Source organism: Nyctibius grandis, chromosome 14, assembly GCF_013368605.1.
Source record: "Nyctibius grandis isolate bNycGra1 chromosome 14, bNycGra1.pri, whole genome shotgun sequence".
In the NCBI taxonomy this organism is placed as follows: domain Eukaryota; kingdom Metazoa; phylum Chordata; class Aves; order Nyctibiiformes; family Nyctibiidae; genus Nyctibius; species Nyctibius grandis.
In genome coordinates, this window is record NC_090671.1 from 14,166,651 (window position 1) to 14,187,256 (window position 20,606).

Consider the following 20,606-nt stretch of genomic DNA (forward strand, 5'->3'; position numbering starts at 1 on the left):
AACTGATACAATCCCAGACTATGCAAAAATGTCTCTCTGCATTCACAAGCTATCAGAAATGGTTGTGCTTTTGCAAGCCTCTGATAAACCTGCAGCATGTTAGTGTAACAACAGCGGGGAAGGGCTCTTGTGCACAGCTGAAAGCCTGGAGTGATCTGGCGTCAATGACAATCACCCACAATGCTTTTAAAAATTAATTTGGATCCAGACATCAGCAAAATTTATCATCTCTTCTGAAGTAACTTTATAGAGGAATCTGTAGATGGTGTAAAATATGTGAAAACATAGTCATTAAACATTAAATAATTGCCTTGTGGGTCAAACCAAAGGGCCACCTATCTCTAAATTAATCTCCAGCAGTGGCCAGTAGCAAATCTTTGAAGAAATTTACATGAAAGAGGAAATGAATAGATCTTTTCCTTTATGTATTTGCTCAGCCTCCCGAAATCAGCAGTTCAAACATTTCCTAAGTTGAAGGCTGCAATGACTGCTGTGCTTAATAGCTACCAGTTTGCACATCCTCCAGGAACTTAATCTGTTATGAATGAATTCATTTATCCTCTTGGCTTCTGCAACACCTTGTGGCCATGAGCTCTACAACTTGGAACATGCAAGAGTACTTCCTTCTGTTTTCAAATTGCTACTTGGTAACTCCACTACTAGGTCCCCTCTGTCCTTTGAGGGACAGTGAATGCTTCTAAGACTGTGAATGGTACAAGAAAGCCAATGGAGAATAAAGTTCTGTGTTCCTCAGCCACCCTGTCCAAGCTGAGAACTCCTAGTCTCCTTAGTCTGAACTACAGTTTGCCAACAGTACCTTTCACTCTCCATCATTCAAGTGGCCTCAGTGAAGCAGAAGAATCTTTACAGAAGAAAACATACAGCACACTGTTTTCCTTAACAGTCAGATCAGGGTGTTACGCACAAACCACCAAAAGCACAGTATTTCTTAAAGCCAGAGGTTAAAAAAAGAAGTTCCTAGAATCAGATCTCCTCCTTTCAGAAGAAACTGACCCCAAAGGCACCCTCTCCTGATTGAAGGCTATTACCTCCACTACAGCAAACCCTTTGATGGGCCGTGACAGAAGCGGCTGGTTGTCCAGAGATGTGACTGTGTACATTGATCCAACATCAGACACAGACGCTGTTTCTACGTTGTCGAGTGGTTCCCCGAGGCTGCCCAGGCTGCCCAGGCTGCCCGTACTGCAGTGCGAAAGGTCCAGACTCTCCTGGCTGGAAACGACATGCGGTTCTAGCAATCCTGGTGGGATGGCCAGTTCCAGTCCCGCTTGAAACTGGTCAACTGAGATATCACTAACGGTCCGAGATATCCCCTGCGAGCTGCAGAGGGAAGCCTGGCTCGTGGACGCTGAGGCACTAACACTCATGGCAGGTGTGACACTGCTGGAGCTGCTGACATCCAAACTGTCCGCACTGCTTGACACAGTTGGTTTCTCCAGTTCAGTCCTGCATTCTCCTCCTTCCGCTTTGTCCTTGATTTTTTTGGGATCCTCTTCCTGCAAAGGGATGTAGATCTCATCTTTGAAGACTCCACCGTGTGCATTACACGCCTTTCTGATGGCACTTCTGACAGTGCTCTCCTCCAAGTGGGTTGGTATTCCAGAAATGACAAGCAAGCGGCTGTGAGCTGTGGGACCTACTAGTGCTTGACACGCATCTGCTACAGCATCATTTGTCACACCCAGCCCTTGGGGATCCTTTTTAGTCAGGTGTCTGAGAATTATAAGCAGAGTCAATGCTCTGTGAAACCACAACATATCCTCAGGCTTGCTTCCTCCTATACTCAGGATTGCAGCATCCGTATCAGCTGCTCTGGATGAAGACCGTTTGCCTGAAGACGATGTCTTTTCCCGCTTCATTTTGACTTTTTTCCTCTTTGACAGCAAGCTTGGACTCTGTGGTGTCTGTCCAGGAGAAGATGAAGACGAGGACGAAGAGTCACTAAGATTTGGGGCACTTGTTGAAGACATCACATTAGCTGTTACGCTCATGTTGATAGGTAAGGTTACTTCTGCTACAGCGAGGCAGACTTCCATCAGAGCATGGAAGTAGGTTGAAAATCTCCCTTGGTCAGCCACTCCCACACCAGAACCACCGCACGCATTTCCAGACACCCAGTTTTGCGTTTCTTCATCATACAACTTGTGAAGTTCTGACTGCAGGGCCATAAGCATAGCTAGACAGGGGTTTAGCTGCAGGGCAATAGAAGATGACAATCCTGCTGGATTTTTTTTCTGCTCCAGATTGTGAATTTTGCGAAGCAACTCAGCCAGGAGATGAAATATTAATTCCTTCACACACGCCGCCATGTCAGTTGTCCAGAGAAAGTTCCCTGTGTGCAGAAGGCAAGACATGGGAGTCAGCATTTCATTGTTAGGAGCTTTATTACATGAGTTGAAAGAGTAACATTAAAAAAAAAGCACAAGAAAAGGCTGTTTCGACGGCTGTATGTCAGCAGTAAGAAAGACAGGAAGGCTATTTCAAGAAATGCATATCAACAGAAAATTTCTGGAGTTTGAAGAAAATTTCAATACAATGGGAGAGCTCAGAAATGCTGTGACTGGAATTTTTCTTTTTTTCCTAAACTCTCCACCTGAGCCAGTGCATTACTGGTGCTCATTACTAGGTAAATACCACATTCTCACCTAAAAATTCCACTACTTGCAAGAGAATCGAAGCAGGAATAGTATCCAGTTCATCTTCTGATCTTCCATCCCCATCTTCCAATTTCCAAGTTAACAGCTGTTCTGTGAATGCCATTGCCAGGGGGAATTCAAGGGGAAGAGAATGCAAGACCAACACAGCTCCGGGAGGAGGAGATACTCCTAAGGGAAAAGGTCAAAGAAAATACTTATCACAACTCTAGGCATTTGTAAACTAAAAGTAGTAACACACCTTTTAGGATTTTTTTGAGGCTAAATTTATGCTAAGATGCTGCTTGTCTCACTTCTGAGAATACAGTCAAAAAGGTTTCTTTAATCTTTAAAATTTTTTTTCTTATTTTTACCCAGTTTGATGTGGACCTTGTCCGTAGGGGTGATCACCGAAGGGTACTGGTTGGTTGTTGGGGGAGGTGTCAGGCCCGTGTTGGTTGGAGAGGCATCTCGAGGATAGCACACTGCTTCAATTAGGTTTAACTGACCGTTCCTTTTAACTTTATGCCCGAGCCCGTAGACAAGCACTCGAGCCCAAGGAGCTTTATAGAGGGATGAACTAAAAAAAGAGCAAGAACAGTTTGGTTAGACTGTAACCAGCTACTAAAAATCCCAACCCAGTCACAGAAAGATGAAACACGCTGCAGTATTTATCCCACCACCCAGAAAATGAGCCTCTGAGAAGAGAAAAATCTGAAAAAATGAGCAACTACATACTCAGGGTTCACAGAGGCCCAGCAGCCCATCTTTAATCTTTGCCATTCTTGGTCCCTCCGTTACTTACTCTTTGCGGAATCCAGACTGACTTTCCTTACAGGACACAATTACAAATGCAGCCCCAGGAAAATTAACATCCATATTCACTTTGGATTCCGAAATTGGGAATTCTTCAGCAGGAAACTGTTCTGGTGCCGTCTGTAACACAACAGTTCATAATGAAAGCCTCCACGCAGCAGCAACCAACCTCCCTCTTCTTTTTTCAAATAAAATATAACATTGTCAGTAATGACATGTGTGAGGCTACTTCATTTTAATATGGTCCAGAGTATTGCTATTGCTTGTGTTTTCAGTGTGCCCACTGCGATCAGAGCAGGAATATTGTTATAGAAATTTAATCCACCCAGAGAAACAATTCAGTGTGAGGGACAGTATTATGGAAGATAGAATCACACATAAAGCAAGGGCTCCTTAGAAAGAAAAAAAGACACTGCTCATAAAATGTTATATTTTACCTGCAAAAAGGAGCAGATCTGTTTAGTGAGGTCTAACAGACTCTCCTCTCCTTGATGCAGTGTCCGAGTGATGGCAACAGTAAGCCACTCTCTGATGGCTTGTGAATTGCCCTGGTAGAAGAGGTCTGTGGCAGCACAGTTCTGGGAATGGATGCAGTGTTGCAGGGACTGAGCCAAAAGAATAGAGCTTGAACTGATTGTTCCATCTGTAATAACAAGTAAGATATGACAAATGTGGAGATCACTTCAACTTGTTTGTGTAGCCTGTGAAACAGACAGTGGAAAGAAGTCTTTTAAAACTTGGAAGATTACAAGCCTCTAACCTCACTGCTGAGCAAACCTCTTCCGAAGGGTCAGCGGTAGAAAGGATCCACCCAAGACCAGACCTGCCCCCCTGACAGAGCTGGTTGCAGATGGGGTGGCCCTCTAAATGCCAGCTGTGTTCTTCACCTGCCTTATGCCAACCCTGAGGGCAGCCTGCCAGACATACAGAGCTCTGGATTCACAGCTGCCTCGTTCTGTCCCGTGTATGAAGGCAGGAATATTTCAATTTACTGCATAAGTACAAGGAGCAGAAGTGACCAGAAGCACTCTCTTCCCCGCTCATTCCAGACGAGGTGAAAGCAGCTTTATCTGTTCTCAAGCCTCCCCCATATACAAACAAGACAGCTTCTGGATGGCCCCGAGTGGGTCACAAGTCCCAACATCTCACGGCTGTCATTCCAGAGCTGATGGGAGAAGTCAAAGACAGACAAAGCGCAGTGCACAAGGGAGTGGGCAATTCACCAAAACGCCAGTTTGGAAACAGTATGTATGAGCAGGACTTGAATTAGATATATTTTAAAGAGGAAAAACTAAATAAAAGCTTGTAAAAATTATTGTCAAAGCCATGCAAAGTAGTGCTGTACTCTGCAAGAGGATCTTTTACGATGCTGCATCTGTTAGAGGTAGCCAAGTTCAAAGTAAGTGGAGGAGGGAACAGGACTCTTTCCAATGGTAAATAATAACTTTCAGTTATTAATAGCCTCTATTTAGCACTTCCTACTTCCTCCTTATGCTCCAACCACATTACACACATTTCTTTGCATGCAGAATAGCTTTGTCACGATAATTGTCTTCGTTAACACTCACTTGAATTAGCCAAAGATTCTTTTCCATGAGTCAGCACATACATTCTCTAATCAGATCTGTGATTCCAGTAGGAAAAGGACAAACCACTTTGTGAAATGAAGAAGAGTTGAATTTTGAAAACTGAGACCCCCGACTGGCATTTAGTTTTACTACCCTGGATTCAAACTATAAAACATTCTCAATTTCTTACAAGGATCCCACGTGGACACTTCCCCCCGCCCATAAACAGAAGACCACTGATGACATCTTGGGAGGGACTCTAAACTCTCTTAAACACTTTTAATTAGATCATTAGCAAGAATTTAAGTTTAGTACCCTATCTTTAAGGTCAGGAGTCCATTGAGACAATTTTTCAAATACCATCATTCTTAACTAATTAACCAATAAATGCCAAACTCATTAGATATTTTTGTCCCCAGAAAACTGTTGTACCAAAAAAAGAGCTGTGATAAAAATCAGTGTTTACCAGGAAGAGGTGGTGCAAGAAGCTGGTTGGATAGCAACTGCAGGTGCTCCAGAGTGATATCACGGATCGCAGGAATATGGAACAGACGAGTAAACATATGGGGAGATTTGGGGGCAAAAATATTGAGGAGAGCCATGCGGCAGTACAGCCTGGCCAGAGCAGCTTCACTTCGCAAAAGCTCTCTAGAAAACAAACATCAAAACATAAAATTGCTTCAATCACACTTAAAATAAGCCATATCCAGCAGCCTGCCCCTGAACCCAAACATATATCCCTAATTATTTTAAAAGGTTCAGGTAGACTCAAAACTTTCTTATTCACTTAAGATAGCACTCAGCCCATCTATCTGGTACCAAACTAAGGCACCTGAATTAGAAGCCAACTCTCCACAAAGTCAGTCAAGAGTTCTCGAGCTTTTAGATAGCAACTGACTGACAGTACAAGAAACCCAGCTTCAAGGAAGGTACCTGTTAGACCAGCATGTATAAAAACATTTTCACATGACTAAGCGAAATTCTTCCAACAAAACAATTATAATAAATTTTCTTTATTACGAAAAAAAAACAATCAAAACTCCAGTATCCATTAAAACATGAAGATTTAATGAGTCATTGTCAGCTTTAATCCAACAACTACAATAAGATTCAGAAGTTTACTGCTCCTCAAAATAAGGTTGCACTAGGTAACTGTACTATAGGAAATGCTGCAGATCAAGTCAGATAACACAAATGCCTTCTAACCACATTTCTTTTTTTACCTGTGAATTTGGATATTGGTGTTGTCCAGGGTAACCAATCCATTTGTTGCAGTCCTCCTATAACCAGCGGGTGGCCTTTCTAACATGTCAATAGGATACCAGTATCTTACCAGAACTCCTTCACTTCTGAGATATGTCTCGACTTGTACCAATTCATTTACCTGGAACACCAAAACCAACACTGTCAATAAACACAGTAATGATAACATTATTTTCCTTCAAAAAGAGCATCAAATCAGCATTCTGGGCAGCTTAGTACACTTAACCATATTGACTCACAGATGTGTGATGCTGACACATCAAAAGCCCTCCCAATGTATCCTTACTCACTGAATCAACATCCAGAACAACACCATGAAGACCGAATGTCTTCAGCATCCCACGAATAGCAAACTTGGGTAAAGCTGTTCCAACAGCACTGCTGGTAACGTTGTTACTGTCAGGAGAGCGAGTCACCACCGTGAGACCTGGTCAGAAAGGGACAACACGATTTTTAAGACACTGCATTCTCCTCAGACTGACAATTTACGCAGTAGATCCCAAGTACTAGAGCCCCTTAGCTTTTACTTGCCCCTCAAGATACTTTTTGCTGATCTCACCTTTTCGTACTTTATCAATTGTAAATTTGTTCGCTTCATCTTTGATGTCCTCGATAGTAGGGAGGTAGAGGTCTCTCGGGATGCCACCGTTTTCCTCATAGAGGAATTCCACAGTTTGTCGTGCTATATCAACCATTCCTGGTAGACAGAAGGGAGTGCTAGTTATTCTCCTCAGTCACTTGAAACAAGTTCTTATTCTCATTAACATCATAAGTTATCTAATTACACAAATATTCTTTCAGTATGTTCTGAACATTCTTTAAAATGTTCTCTCAGTTCCTGAGAGACACTCGTATGCTTCTCATTAGGGCTCAGAATTCTTACTTTGCTCTTACTGTGACTTTCCCACAAACAGGTTGTCTTGCCAGAACTGTATTAGTTTACAAATCTCCCTTTATCAAAGTGTTCCTCAAAAGCTTTGCCTTGATATAGTCAGAGACAGAAAATGCATGTAGGTAATTTCATCCCAAACTATTATTCCAATGTATTTCTGTATCCACAGCACAATAGCACAACAAATTCTGACACTATTCCTAAAGCCATTTTCCCTATTTAAATCATCCAAATTAAGTAAAAGTGTTAAAGAAAAATAACGACCCCAAAGTAAATTCTAAGCACTTGATAAAAAGTGCAAGTGAATTTTTTTTTCTTTAAATTTTCCACCCCTGAATACAGTAAAACATAAAAGAAACACAGGTGTTAACTCCACACTTATTGAACATCACATAAAACAACGTGCATGGAAATAAACATAGCCCTACCTAACTGTAAAGCTCCTTTAATCTGATCCAACCCGGATTTCCTCTCAGCCTCATTACGGAATCTTCTCCTAATTGTAGGGAAAACTTTAGTTTCCCAGGCTTTAACCAACAGGGCATAGTGATCCTCCTACAAAAACAAAGGTTATTTAGAACACCAAGAAGACAGACAAGTTAACAGCAGCTATATTTTCCTTAAGGAAGCAGGGAAAACCCTTGTGTGGCAAAACTTAAAAATCTGAATTACAAGATCTGTACTTAGACCACAAGTTACAGCAGGCAGAGCTCGCCATGCTCCTCACCCAGGGAATATCATCGTCGTCATCATCATCACTTTCATCATCTGCAAAAGGAGGGGGATGAGGATCAGGGCCCGATGTGATGAAGTTCTCGTAGCTTAGCTCCATTTTATAGTGGCAAGATGTGTCACTGTCATATTCTGCAAAACACATGTGGAAACAGTGAGATCATAATGCTCTAGAAGGCATGAAAAAATATCCCGTGAAGTTTTTGAGATCTATTGCACTCCATGGTCTCCAATCAGCCTGTGAAATGCATTTTGACATAGCGTAACCAATTGGCTGACTCAATCAACTATAACATCTTATTGTATCCAAAGCCCTAATAAGATAATTTCTCATTGCAGTTGCATTAATTGAGAGTAATTTGTGCATCCATATAAAGGAAGACCAAAAGTAAGATTTTTTTGGTTTAGTTGCCTTGTCTAAAACCAACTAAGCATGTATTTCACAATGCTTGTTGTACTGCTTTACCTAAATAGGCAGTACCTAACGCCTGCACCCAGATGTGCTTAAATCCTATTTAATTGATTGTAATTTCTCCTGAAAGAGATTTAAAAAAAAATGTTAAATCATCACTTTACGTTGTTGAGCCGTAGCAACAGCAGCAATTCTACAGGGAGGTCCATGGGTGCCAGGATCAGAAGCTGTGCTGGTGCCAGCATCGTTATCACTGTCAGAAGCCATGGCAAAAGGCAATGCTTCGAAGTTGGCGCTTATTTCTTCAGCCAGGTCAATGCAGAGGTCAGCAGCGTTCCTGTGAGCCTGCCCTTCAGCGTAGGCAAACTGGCGACATCCAAAGTTAGCACGGACCTTCGTGTTCTGGAAGAAGATGCACATAAAAGCATTAAGATGAGCTGTGGACTGCTTTGATCCTTCTCTCTGGCTGAGTTTTTTAAGAAGAGCAAAGGGCTAAGCTGATCACATCTCCATGCCATATGGTTTTCCCAGCATCACTAGCTATAAAACTGGATGCAGCAGAGAAAGTGAGATTTAGGTTTAGACAGTAAGCTTCTAAACACAAACTTTGAACTTGCCTTTTTTCTAGCTTCAAGACACAGCCTACTTAGCTTGTATACTTCGAAGCAAAGTCACTGCTGGGAAGGAATACTAATAGAAGGGCTACTAGCACAGAATGATGCCATCTCATCAAGCCAGCTGCACATTAGTGTCCTAATGGGCAGAGAAAGTTCCAAATAATGACAAAATATTTGTCATTATTATTTTGCACCTGGGAAGGGTAGTGGAATATCTCAACCTAACTCCATAAAAGTAAAAACTATCACACTACTTTTTTATAGGTAAGCAGGCTCAATACTTTCTATAGAATGTTTTTAACATTTCTGAAAGAATATACATCAAGCAACATATTTCTGTTAAAAACTTGCCTTTTTCTGAATGTGGACAACTGGCCACATTCCACCAGAGACATCTTCTAGGTACGGCCCAAGCCGCTGCCCACAATATGTAAAATAAACTCTGCCTTTAGCTGGCTGTCCTGGAGGGGGTGGAGTTCCTTCTGTTCTTTCCCATCCAATTCCTGCTACATCACCTGCAGAAAAATATGATCATCAAAAGAAGAACATGGATTTAATCCATTTTCTCATCCACTGTTTCCCTTACATTTAGGGGATTTTATGGTTTACCAGATAAGCAAATTATCTGTACTCTTACATACCAGGACAAAGAGTCACATCCAATCTAACACTCTTCCACTGCAGCAAGCTGGAGCCGTTGTAATGCACTGCTCGCCCATTGCTGAGAAGTAACACAAGAAGAAAATGAAAGAGAGCACTGAAACAAATAAGGATTACAATCCACTACCAGCTGAAGTCTGTGTGGTACCGACAAAAGGCAAGTCAGCTCTCCTCACTTTGATAAGGAGATATTCTAGTTCATCATTTTAATATTTCAATTAAAACGTATGGTTGCCTAGTACAATGTGCTCACAACACTCCTCCCTAAGGAGTGTACAAATGTACTGAGCAAGACCATGGTTTTTGATGTACATCTCCAACATACTTGTGAAAAAGACAGGTGCCCACTGGGTTTGTCCAAGCACCATCCCGTTTTTCTGCTTCTGTAGCAAATCCAAATGAAACTATTGGTCCGGTGTCATCATCTGTGTCTCCATAGGAAACTACTTCAATTTCCCAGTAGAACGATGGTGCCTAGGAATAAAAATTATAATAATTTAAAAAAAATTATTTACAAAAGGTAAAATATGAAATATTCTTTTTCTTTCCATGCATTACTGAATATTAAATGACACAAATTGTTGCACAGTTGTGAGTGCTTACCTGTACTGGAACTGGTGAAGTGGCATAGATAAATGTGCCCCGAGGAAGTCCCCCACCTGCACTAGGATCAGCCAAAAAGGTCACAGCTGTGAGATGCGATGAAAACATGCACGCTCGCACAGGGGGAAACACTCTTGATGGGCTCCAAGTGATTTCTTTGGGCTACAAACAGGAACAGAGCATTTTATTCTACCAGTTACAGTTGAAGTCATCTACTGAAGTCCAATGACACATTCTCATGAAGTGCACACTTAATACAACACACACAACTACCACAACTGCCATCACAACAAAACACATCCCATCACAGAAATTCACATTAAATGCAATGTTTAAATAAGAATCCAACTATTTTGGCTCCAACACCACCTCTGCACTCAGTGGCTGGCTTCATGTTCAAGGGACAGAAGACTCAGCGCTGTTTCTGTGCTCACCTGTCTTCTGTCTGCTTGGAGTGGAGGAGGGGGAGGTCGAGCACAGTCACGATACAACATCCGTAACCTTTCACACTGCATTTCTACAACAAGGAGCCTCTCCCCTGTAACAACAAACCAAACCAAGTCATGAGGTTCCAAGCAAATCTAGTTACTCGAGTCCAACAATGCAACCTTAATACTGGTAAATAAAACCAAACATGGCATTTGTATTTTAAGAGATCTATTCAAATAGCCTCACTTACCTAATCAACAAAATTAAAGACCAAATCTAAGGTACACAAGCAATTGTTTTCCTCATGTTTAATTTATATTTGGTTAGCAAAGACATTATTATGTTAATTAAGATATCAAGTTCATTTTAGCGAGCAAGTTTATGACCCAGCAAAACCAGGAAGTCAAAAGAAAAAGCATTTATGCCTACTGTCAAAAAATCAGTACGCTCCCTTTCACACTGGAGCTCATACTGAAATGCACTTGGTTCCTACCCTAACATCCTTCACTTCAGCCCCTCTTCCTCCAATGAAAGGCTCTGACATGTTCCTAAAACTTGCCCTTGAACTAAGACTTCTGCTGGGCTCACTGCTTATCCTTAAACAAGAGGGAAGGAAATCAAGAGCTCGATGACAAGGAATATAAGAAAGAGTGTAAAAACCAGCAAAAAGGTCATAAAAAGAAAACATATAAATGATGATGTCAACAGATACAGATCAGGTTACACGGAAAGGCAAGAAAAATGGAGAGGGTTCAGAAGGACAGCAGTAGAGAGCTAGTCCCAGACCTTGCATCTTCTCTGCTGCACAGGATAATCATGTTCTGGTCTAAACTTTATGCCTAATGTTTAAATGATTTAGTCTGATCATTAGCTACTCCTACGTTAACAGCTCTGCAACTATGACAAGACATGCTGTACTGTGCTAGCTATCATAAACTCTAAGTAGCTGGTGGACAAAACATTGAAATGATCTTAAGAGCTGTTATGTCTCTGAACCAAATACAACAGCGAAGCTGCAAGAATGTGTTGAACACCTACCAGGGCTGCACTCCTGTGCTACCAAATTAAGAACTTCTACAGCAGCTGGGCACTGTTGAATGAATTCTTCACAGAACGAGCTGTCTTCTAACAGCTGAGCCATCACCAGGCATGCTCTTAATGGAAAAATAGTATGTTTAAAGCATTACAAAAGTGTACGCTGAGCTCAAAGTTGTCTTTACATGTACTGAATTCAAGACTATTTCAAAAGACAGCATGCTGACTGCTCTATTTCTTTGTCTGGTTGCTCAGCTATCCATTGGAACTTGCACAATGACAGCTCTACCCTGCTCCACAGCATTACTTATAGGAAGCATTCGCTCAATGTGTTGCCAGTGTTAGAAGGGGCACTTTGGTGCTCATTTTAACAACATCCAGACACTAAATGTACTTAAGGAAGCAAACAAAAATTTTTGCGTTGTCCGCTGCTGTCATATGTCAATATCAACAGAGAAGGACAACAAGAACCCATGCAATTCCCTTGAACATTTGCATACAGTATCAGCCTGGGGTGCTGCACAAAAACCAACGACTCACCTAGTTCTTATTTCAGCGAGAAGCCGGACCACTGCCATTACTGGAGTTGAGCCATCTCCTGTTGCAGGAAGTGAGGTGTGAATAGATAGACTTCCCTCCTGAGGAAGCAACATGGACTGGACTGCCTGTACTACCTTCTCAGTAATGGACAGTTTATGAAGAGGCAATGCCTGATGGTGGGGGGGCACGGTAAAAAGTTAAATTCAAGTAGTTAGTTTCTAAGAAATGAGGGCGTTTTATTACCTGGAGTTAATTCTCATTTTGTACTATCACAAAACCAGCACCAAACACCAGTCAAAAAAAAGAAAAAACAGAAACAAAACCAAAAAAAAACAACACAGTATGCAATGGAACATCTTTAAGTGCCAAAAGATGAATAACCATGTTACTTGAATGAGAACTTAAAAATAGATACTGTTAAGATATGTTTAAAATAGCGAGGCAAACTTTACAGATACTCTTTTAATCAAAGATGAAACAGACTTTTTACATGCTGTAGATTAATTGCCAGTATGCTGTGACAAAAAAAAAATAATTGACATTATACTTAATGTTAGATTCTTAAAACTACCGTACCTCAGATCTTGGAACACAGAGTCTAGATAATGGAATAGTTAATGTGTCTGATGCTTGTGAGGTCTTTCTACTGTCTATACTGGTAGGTGGAAATTTGACCGTTGCTATACCTTCTTGTTCATTAATAGATGCCACAACTCCAATGCTTCCTGCTATTCCTTTCCCTAAAACCTACAACCAAAGGAGGTCTGCATAAGATTTAAGGCTTTACAAGCAAGAAACACTGAGTGTTTAATACCACACACCAATTCAACGCACAATTAGAGCTGGGTATTTTAGGAAACAGGAATAACACACAAGAGCAGGCTCCACAAGTGTTATTGCAACTGCTTCACAAGGATGACAACGCAGGTAAAACATCGTCAAAAGCATCAATTCTCATTTAAGATATAAAATGTGAATGGTGCTGAATTACCTGAACTTCAGAACCTATTTTAATCGTCTCCTTAAAGCCACCCAGAGCACAAAGGGCAGCTACTGCCTGCCGAGCAATTCTTTGAAGTTTAGCAAGTTTCCTTCCACTGCTACTCCCGTTCTCCAAAATACTCTCTGCATATTTCCCAAGTTGTGGAATGTACATCAGAGCCCGAGACAGAACCTGAAGACAGAAGCAAAAATACCAGAGAATGACTTCAAAGCACAATTCAAACAAAAAACACCACCCTAAGCCTCCAGCCCACACAGAGTCTCAGAAGAATTATTTTTATTCGAGAAAAGAATTACATAACTCAGAATATTCTAAGTTCTCTGAAGTGTGAACACAATCAAAGCTGGCTCCATTCCCTAATAACTTTTAGAATCACAGAGTTACATATATAATCTTAGCAAAAGTCTTCGCTCAAGGATTTAGCCTAAGCAACAGATTAGGTGCTACAGGATTCAGAGGAACATAAGAGCAATGTTATACTTTCCAGCCAACACGTTAGACCCTCAGAGGTCATGGCAAAGAGGACTGAACAGCAAAGGTAAAATAACTACCTGGCCAAGGCAAGATAATTAATAATGCTGTTTGTTTAGGGAGTTACCAAAAAAGAGTGATAGGTGAATTACAGAATGACAACACATTCTCTAATGCTGGGTAATTTTTGATTATTTATTCCACCCTAAGACATCAGATAGATACCACCTACCAGAAAGGGCTGCTCCTATGCAGTTACACATCCTGAAGTAGTAGTAAATCGGAAAGGAGTAGCTTAGGAAATTGCTATTAATTAAGTTCTCTTAACAACTCAATACACGCTTGGTGTAGAATTTCAGACTTAATCTTCTGCTTGCTTACTTTTTCAGCAGTTGTTGTCCATATCTGAGCTGCATTTGATTCTGGTGCCATCAACAAGCTATGCAGCAAAGCGATCACCTCTGCTGCCATGCTGTTTGCAACGTGACCACTAATGAATGGCCTCACGGGGTCCGTCCTACACACAAGAATAAAGCAAGTTGCCTGTTAATTTCGAAACAAGAGAAGGAAAAGAAGCTTCAGTTGTCAACAACAATACACAGCACAAAGAAGGGAAGTTTATGAATACTCAGATTATTTTCTAGAGCACAACAAATACTGGCATACAGAAAAGCAGAATCCAGACTAACTACAGAACCAGTGACCTACCTGGCGAGCTCAGAATTCCTCTCTCTGCAAATAGATGTTTGTGCAGTCTTCTTTTTGTCCCCAGTGGACAACCCACTAGTAGCTTCTGCATTTACGGTTTCTATGGGTGGCCCAACACTAACTATTAGACCAGACTGTGCCCACTTAGTTGCCTTTCGAAGAGCTGCAGCAGCTTCTTCTGTAATAACTTCACAGCAGCCACTCTGAAAATAAAATTGCCATGTAAGACAAATACTAATGTTAGCTCTACTTGGTCACACCATGGGATGCATTTAACTCTCCTCCCTCTGCATATGTTAAAGTACTGAGAACACATCAAAATATCCTCCTGTGTACATGTTAGTCACAGACAAATCCTTTCTGTTGCTTTGTCTCATCTCCAGAGATCAGCCATCAATGTGGATTCATTGCTTTTAACACTCCGTTCTTAGCTTAACAGTATAGTTTCACTTCTCTGATCAAAAAGCCACACATGAGTATTTCTGGTGCAAATACTCAAGAACACGTCTGAAAATATACATGAATAATTTAAATATGTGGTTTAAAATTCATACTATCAATGTACGTTAAACACTTCAGGAAAGAGAATATTAAAGGGGCTTAAACATGACCTACAATACTTGGAGGAAGCATTAGCTGAAGTTCTTTTTCATCATTTACCCCTGTATTTACACCAACAACTATATAATACTAACATTACATATAAAGTTATCTTTCTGAACAGTTCAGTAAATTAAACAGTATTTAACAAAGGGGACTTAACACCAGTAAAAACCAAGAATTCTGACTGGCCACCGATTTTTATGATGTTGGATAATTCATTAGTTATTCCTTTTCTTACTTTTGTCATGTCCCGATCCATTTTCACCACTTTCTCCATATTGGCTCCAGTTCCTAGTCGGAATGGACGGCCTTCTGAGCTACTATCGAAGTGAAAACAAAACACATTAGCTTGAATGAAATTGGCTCTTACTGAACACAAATGCCTGACGGCTCTGAGTTAACCTTTCCCCTAAGCACACCCAACAGCTGTGTACCTTTTAGTATCATTTTAGGGCACAAGTTCAAACCCAACTTGGAGCAGGGGAAGATAAGACAAATAGTACAAAATGCAAGAGGTGATAACGGTGGCTGTTTCACACGCAGCGATCTCAAAACCCAGGGGGGTACTAAGAATACTAAGGAAGCTGTAATAGCAAATTATTATCCAGCAGATGCATTATTAAAAGCTTTTAAAACCATTTTGCTTTGATAGTTCTATTTGTTAGTCCTACATAGTCTGAAATAGAACATAAGTTCAACTTTTCTGATTGAGTTGCTGCCTCACACAATTTCAGTATAGTGGAATGCATTTTTATCCAGGTAACAGTATGCTAAGCATCAGCCCTATAAACCATTTTTGCATTATCTTATTATTTTGCCAGTAAACACAACAAATTGGGAATGTATTTTGCTTTCCCATTTACTATTATGTCTAGAATGCATTTTTCTACAGCTGTAGCACTAAAAAAAGAAGAGAAATGGAACTGGCCAAACTGGTTGTTAATGCCAAACCAGTGAGTTAAGATTACCTTAGTAATGGCTGAAGGACTTCATGGGATGACTGGTCTTCCCGTTTATGAATAAAAATAGAAAGTTTACCATCCACTGCCTCGCTTTCTTCTCCAGGATCTTTATCACCTTTTATGGAATTTTTAGGGCTGGCTTTTGTCAAAGCAGTATCTGGCTCAGAGGCAGTTGGAGAAAGAACCGTCTGGCATCCTTGAAGCAGAAAGAGAAAAACCAAAACAAAGAAAAGCACACAACCGTAAGCTCCATCAACAAACTTGCTTGCCCTTGAAACTAATGCTAACACACTCGAGATGCATCTAAAAATTCACTGTGATACACACATTAGTCTGAAAACGGTTAAATTAAAGTCAGAGATATCCTGTCTTTCAACACTGACATATCATATACCTTTTCCTACTTGAGCCTTCTGTCAGTACAAAAGCTCCTTGCAGAAACATGACTTGCTTGGCAGTTTCTCAAATTAGCATGACACCAAAAAGATGCTGGTACCTGGTACTACATAATCCGCCAGCTTTGCCAACAGCAGAGAAGCAATCTTGGAGGCTGGGTCACTGGGATCATCCTGTTCACTGTTCAGAGAGGGTACTGAGTAACTCCAGGGAGGCAATTCCACGTTTCCACAGTCCTCAACACTCATGAGAGGTAGTGCAGCACGACACAGCTGGAGGATTATAAGGACCAGCTTCGGAGAAGGCCGCTGATCCAAGAGAAGTGACAGAAGCTTGGACACACAGGCTGGCTGGCTCAGGATTGCTTTACCTATGTGACTCCTGAAAGGGAATAAAAACAGGTAACTGCTGTTTGAAAACAAAAATTATTTAATGATGCTCTTGGAATTAAAAACAAATGAATTTATGATTTACAACATGTAACTAAAACAAATTTCAGCGTCTGACCAAACCCTAGCTGCAATAATTCTTACATAACCTCACAGCACTGATTAAACACTGTCAGTTTACAATCAAGTTTTAGAATGGTTTTGAAAGTTATCTTACCTTCACTACTGTAAAAAAAATCCCCAAAAGAACATCCACCTGCTCTCATACATAGAGAAAAAGCACTCCAGAGACAAAGGCCTAGTACCTTGACAGGTCATTAAGAAGACTGAGAACATCTTGAAGTGCATCATTTCCTGCAGCTTGATTACCACAACACTCCGTAGCTCGTGCGAGGTGGTTGGTAAGAAGGCTGGAGACCTGACGAGCCAGGCCAGAGTGAACAGCTTCTGTTGAACCACCTTTAAAAGTAATGAAGGAATACACAACTGTAATTAACAAAAACGAACGTACACATCCACAAATTCCTTACCCATAAACTGAAAATAGTAAAAAATATTTTTGTTTTGCTATAGCAGAACATTTGTATGTAAAATGTCTTTAATTAAAAATAAAATCTGATACAACAACTGTGTTCCATTAGCCAATAGCCACGTGACTATAAGTTTATGTATGTTATGGGCGAATCCTAACACAGGAGAAATGCGTAAGTCATCACTCAGGGTCTCCTGGTTCTATGGTTATGTCTAGGGAGAACCAAGTGGCAGACTTGAGATTATCCACAACACAAACACTCCCATGAGGAGGAAAAGCTAGAATTTAAAAAAAAAAGAAGAGAGAGAAAAGAAAAAACAACCAACAAAAACCAAAAATCAAGACGAAAATAAACTTATTTTTGTATCTACTTGTGTGTTCTAAAGAACCCATACAGTTCTGAAGTCATGGTGAGTGAATGTCCTGTTTTAAATACATTTACACCTCTTCTCAGCACTTGGGCAACCCTGAAGCACGCAATAGAAATACAGTTGCAGTGTTCCTACCTTCTTCTTTCTCCCATTCAACACACCGATTGGCTAGCACCTGGAAGGCAGCCCAAGCCATGGTGGCCACCTTCTGTTTCTTAGTCTGTTTTTCATTCGAACTGGATTCTGTCTGGCTGCTCAAACTGCAAAGCCGGTCCATAAGTTGTACCAGGCCACTACGTACCAAACACTTCTCTTCGCTCCTGTGTGAGAAGAGAAATTCAGATTTTACTTAAGTAACTTTTCAGTCACTAACAACAGACATAATGAAAATCCAGGACTTGCTGCTAACTCGGCAATTAATTACTTTACTCTGCAGAAAGATGGTTGTGTTTCTCCCTTGTCCTCCCCAGATGAAACTCTGTATTCTGAGAAAATTTAACAGGATGCTCCGATATTCCTCATTATGAAGAAAGGGAGTATATTTATGCTATATAATGTTTCTCCTTAAGGCAAAACCTCATATGGATAGTGGTCATCATCTAATATGGATAGTTGTCACCATCTCTGGAGGTGTTTAAGACAAGACTGGACATGGCACTTAGTGCCATGGTCTAGTTGACATGGTGGTGTCAAGGCAATGGTTGGACTCGATGATCCCAGAGGGCTCTTCCAACCTAGTTGATTCTGTGGTGGATGCCCTCCTTCCCTTTCCAAAAGAAATACTTCCATACCTTGTATAAGGTATAGTGCACAGGAGGCCAATGCTATTTGCACAAGCAATGGGGTAGCGAGCACACAGCGAGACCACAGACGTCATAGTCTCTCCAAAAGCTTCCTGGACTTGTTCCACCATCCCGCCACACGTGAGCTCTTCAATTCTGTTGGTAGATATTTGAAATGGTAGGCTTTCTAGGTTAAATAAAATGAACAAACTTCCAAATATAGCTTTTAAAAAAAAAAAATAATCAGCACATATTAAGAATTACTCAAGGAAGATTTAGAAGCAAAACTGCAAGTCACTGTTTTAACATGAAATGTGTAAACAAGATAGTATGATAGTTTTACCTCAGACATGATTGAAATTTGACTACAAACAAAATACTTACAAAATACTTATCAAATTTAGACAAAAGTATTATTATCAGCTAAATCTACCACTAATACCTAATTAACACAAATTCAGAATTAAGTCAGGAGACTAAGATACCTTATATACATATCTGTGGACATGTCATCCCAGTATGAAGGGAAAGATCATCTACTGCCAAATAAAGCATTTCTGAGAAGTTTCTGCCTTTTTACCCCACAAGGGCCAATAAAAGTGGTTGTTCCAAGCTTAGTTCTGCAAACTTGAGCCCTCACAGCTAGTCACTTCTCAGTTTTTCTTTGCACAATGCGATTTACTATCTCCTACCAAGACTGAAACATTTAATTATTTTCAGAGAAATAAACCAACCTTGGTCCTCCCTGAAGTACCATGGTCACTGGGCCGACAAGGTGCGTCACACCACCAACCCGCACAGCTGCTGTCAGCAGCTCTCTCATATGCACCAGGGCTTGCTTCCTTGTGTTCCCACGCCGCCACCTTGTCTGAGCAGCGAGCAGAAAACTACTGCTGGATACCTAGGAGAGTTTGTTTGGTTTTGTTAATGAGACACAAGCAAGACACCTCCCTTCTTTGTGAAAGTCTTAATTTAAAAACATAATGATTTAGCTCATTTAAAACGACATACCGCTTGGTCGGGATTTGTTCCGATGAAAGCAAACAGTTGCCCCAGTAAGACACTGTACGTGGGTTTATCTCTGCTGTCCTCAATGGCCAGTGACTGGAGAAGAGTGAAAGAGCTACTTCTGTGGCTGGTGACATGGCGGCGCCTGTGAGAACAGAGGATAATTACACCTGGCAGCAGGAAATTGATCCAATAAAAAAAACGTGCTATGCTTGCAAAGTTTATGATGATTTTAACACAGGCCACATTACTGTAAAGCAGCTCAATGGAATAAACAGTTGTGTACCTTTGGCTTGATCTGGCAAACTCGATATCTTCGTTACCAATCATTTCCAAGTCAGATGGTGCTGACATACTGCGAAGGAAGACGGGCTGGCGGACGGCGTGAGAGATCACTTTGGTTTCAGATGCTGATTTACAGGCTGCAATATTATAGAATATGAAAGAAGGTCACTCCTGGCGCAGGAGTTTATTTACAAAGTGTTTTTGAAGACACTGTGGACATTCCAGTGAAAGCTACACCACAGGATGGGGAAGACACGGTCTAAGCAAGAACTTGCAACTCAGTTCTGAGGACTTTCCTGTTTTCAGGTATTGTTTCAAGTTCATTTTGATTTGGTTGCATTAAGCATTTTTTCCCAATAATTCAGGAGACCAAAGTTTAAATTCCACATATTATTACTCAGACCTTAATTTACCATCATTATGACAATCAAAAAACAAAGACTCAATGTCATTTACTGTAAAAGAATTTACTTAATTTGAAAAAAGAAAGAAGAGGTTTAATTTTCATTAAGTGAAAGAGGGAAAATAAGAGAAAAGGAATAAATTGTATCTTTAAAAAAAAAAAGAGAAAAAAAAAAGTACAATGCTGGTAATTAGATATATACCTGGAGTCTCTGCAGGGGTACCAGATATACTCCTTGTGATACCAGACTGTGCTGCAATAGTGACATGTAGTAACAGCTCTGCTCTGTTCATCAAGCTCTTCACTAACATTTTTGTTTTTGCTAGGGGATGAGAGGTCTTGTGTATCAGTGAATTCACCTCTTGAAAAAACTTCTCCCTACAATTACGAAGGAAAAATAAAAGAAGGAAACTCAATTATGTTTTAATGCCTTCTGAAGCAAAGCGTTACTGTGAGAAGGTTATTTTAAAGA

General features: G+C 40.6%; 1 protein-coding gene across 7 annotated transcripts in view; it reads right to left on the minus strand.

Annotated features, from left to right (window-relative positions):
- HECTD4 (HECT domain E3 ubiquitin protein ligase 4) overlaps window positions 1–20,606 on the minus strand; it is a 68,519-nt gene that overhangs the window by 13,370 nt on the left and 34,543 nt on the right. For all 7 annotated transcript variants that reach the window (XM_068412887.1, XM_068412886.1, XM_068412884.1 and 4 more), the window contains 33 exons: window positions 20,337–20,512; window positions 19,733–19,868; window positions 19,450–19,591; window positions 19,173–19,339; window positions 18,448–18,594; window positions 17,792–17,976; window positions 17,059–17,212; window positions 16,465–16,745; window positions 15,975–16,164; window positions 15,245–15,326; window positions 14,404–14,606; window positions 14,077–14,212; window positions 13,213–13,395; window positions 12,798–12,968; window positions 12,222–12,391; window positions 11,685–11,800; window positions 10,652–10,755; window positions 10,218–10,379; window positions 9,940–10,088; window positions 9,596–9,675; window positions 9,306–9,469; window positions 8,502–8,739; window positions 7,921–8,057; window positions 7,622–7,748; window positions 6,861–6,998; window positions 6,592–6,728; window positions 6,262–6,422; window positions 5,505–5,686; window positions 3,908–4,113; window positions 3,460–3,590; window positions 3,029–3,234; window positions 2,667–2,846; window positions 1,050–2,353 (listed from right to left, as the gene is read on the minus strand). In XM_068412887.1, coding sequence (XP_068268988.1) covers window positions 1,050–2,353; window positions 2,667–2,846; window positions 3,029–3,234; window positions 3,460–3,590; window positions 3,908–4,113; window positions 5,505–5,686; window positions 6,262–6,422; window positions 6,592–6,728; window positions 6,861–6,998; window positions 7,622–7,748; window positions 7,921–8,057; window positions 8,502–8,739; window positions 9,306–9,469; window positions 9,596–9,675; window positions 9,940–10,088; window positions 10,218–10,379; window positions 10,652–10,755; window positions 11,685–11,800; window positions 12,222–12,391; window positions 12,798–12,968; window positions 13,213–13,395; window positions 14,077–14,212; window positions 14,404–14,606; window positions 15,245–15,326; window positions 15,975–16,164; window positions 16,465–16,745; window positions 17,059–17,212; window positions 17,792–17,976; window positions 18,448–18,594; window positions 19,173–19,339; window positions 19,450–19,591; window positions 19,733–19,868; window positions 20,337–20,512 — 6,445 coding nt within the window. The remainder of the gene's footprint in view (window positions 1–1,049; window positions 2,354–2,666; window positions 2,847–3,028; window positions 3,235–3,459; window positions 3,591–3,907; window positions 4,114–5,504; window positions 5,687–6,261; window positions 6,423–6,591; window positions 6,729–6,860; window positions 6,999–7,621; window positions 7,749–7,920; window positions 8,058–8,501; window positions 8,740–9,305; window positions 9,470–9,595; window positions 9,676–9,939; window positions 10,089–10,217; window positions 10,380–10,651; window positions 10,756–11,684; window positions 11,801–12,221; window positions 12,392–12,797; window positions 12,969–13,212; window positions 13,396–14,076; window positions 14,213–14,403; window positions 14,607–15,244; window positions 15,327–15,974; window positions 16,165–16,464; window positions 16,746–17,058; window positions 17,213–17,791; window positions 17,977–18,447; window positions 18,595–19,172; window positions 19,340–19,449; window positions 19,592–19,732; window positions 19,869–20,336; window positions 20,513–20,606) is intronic.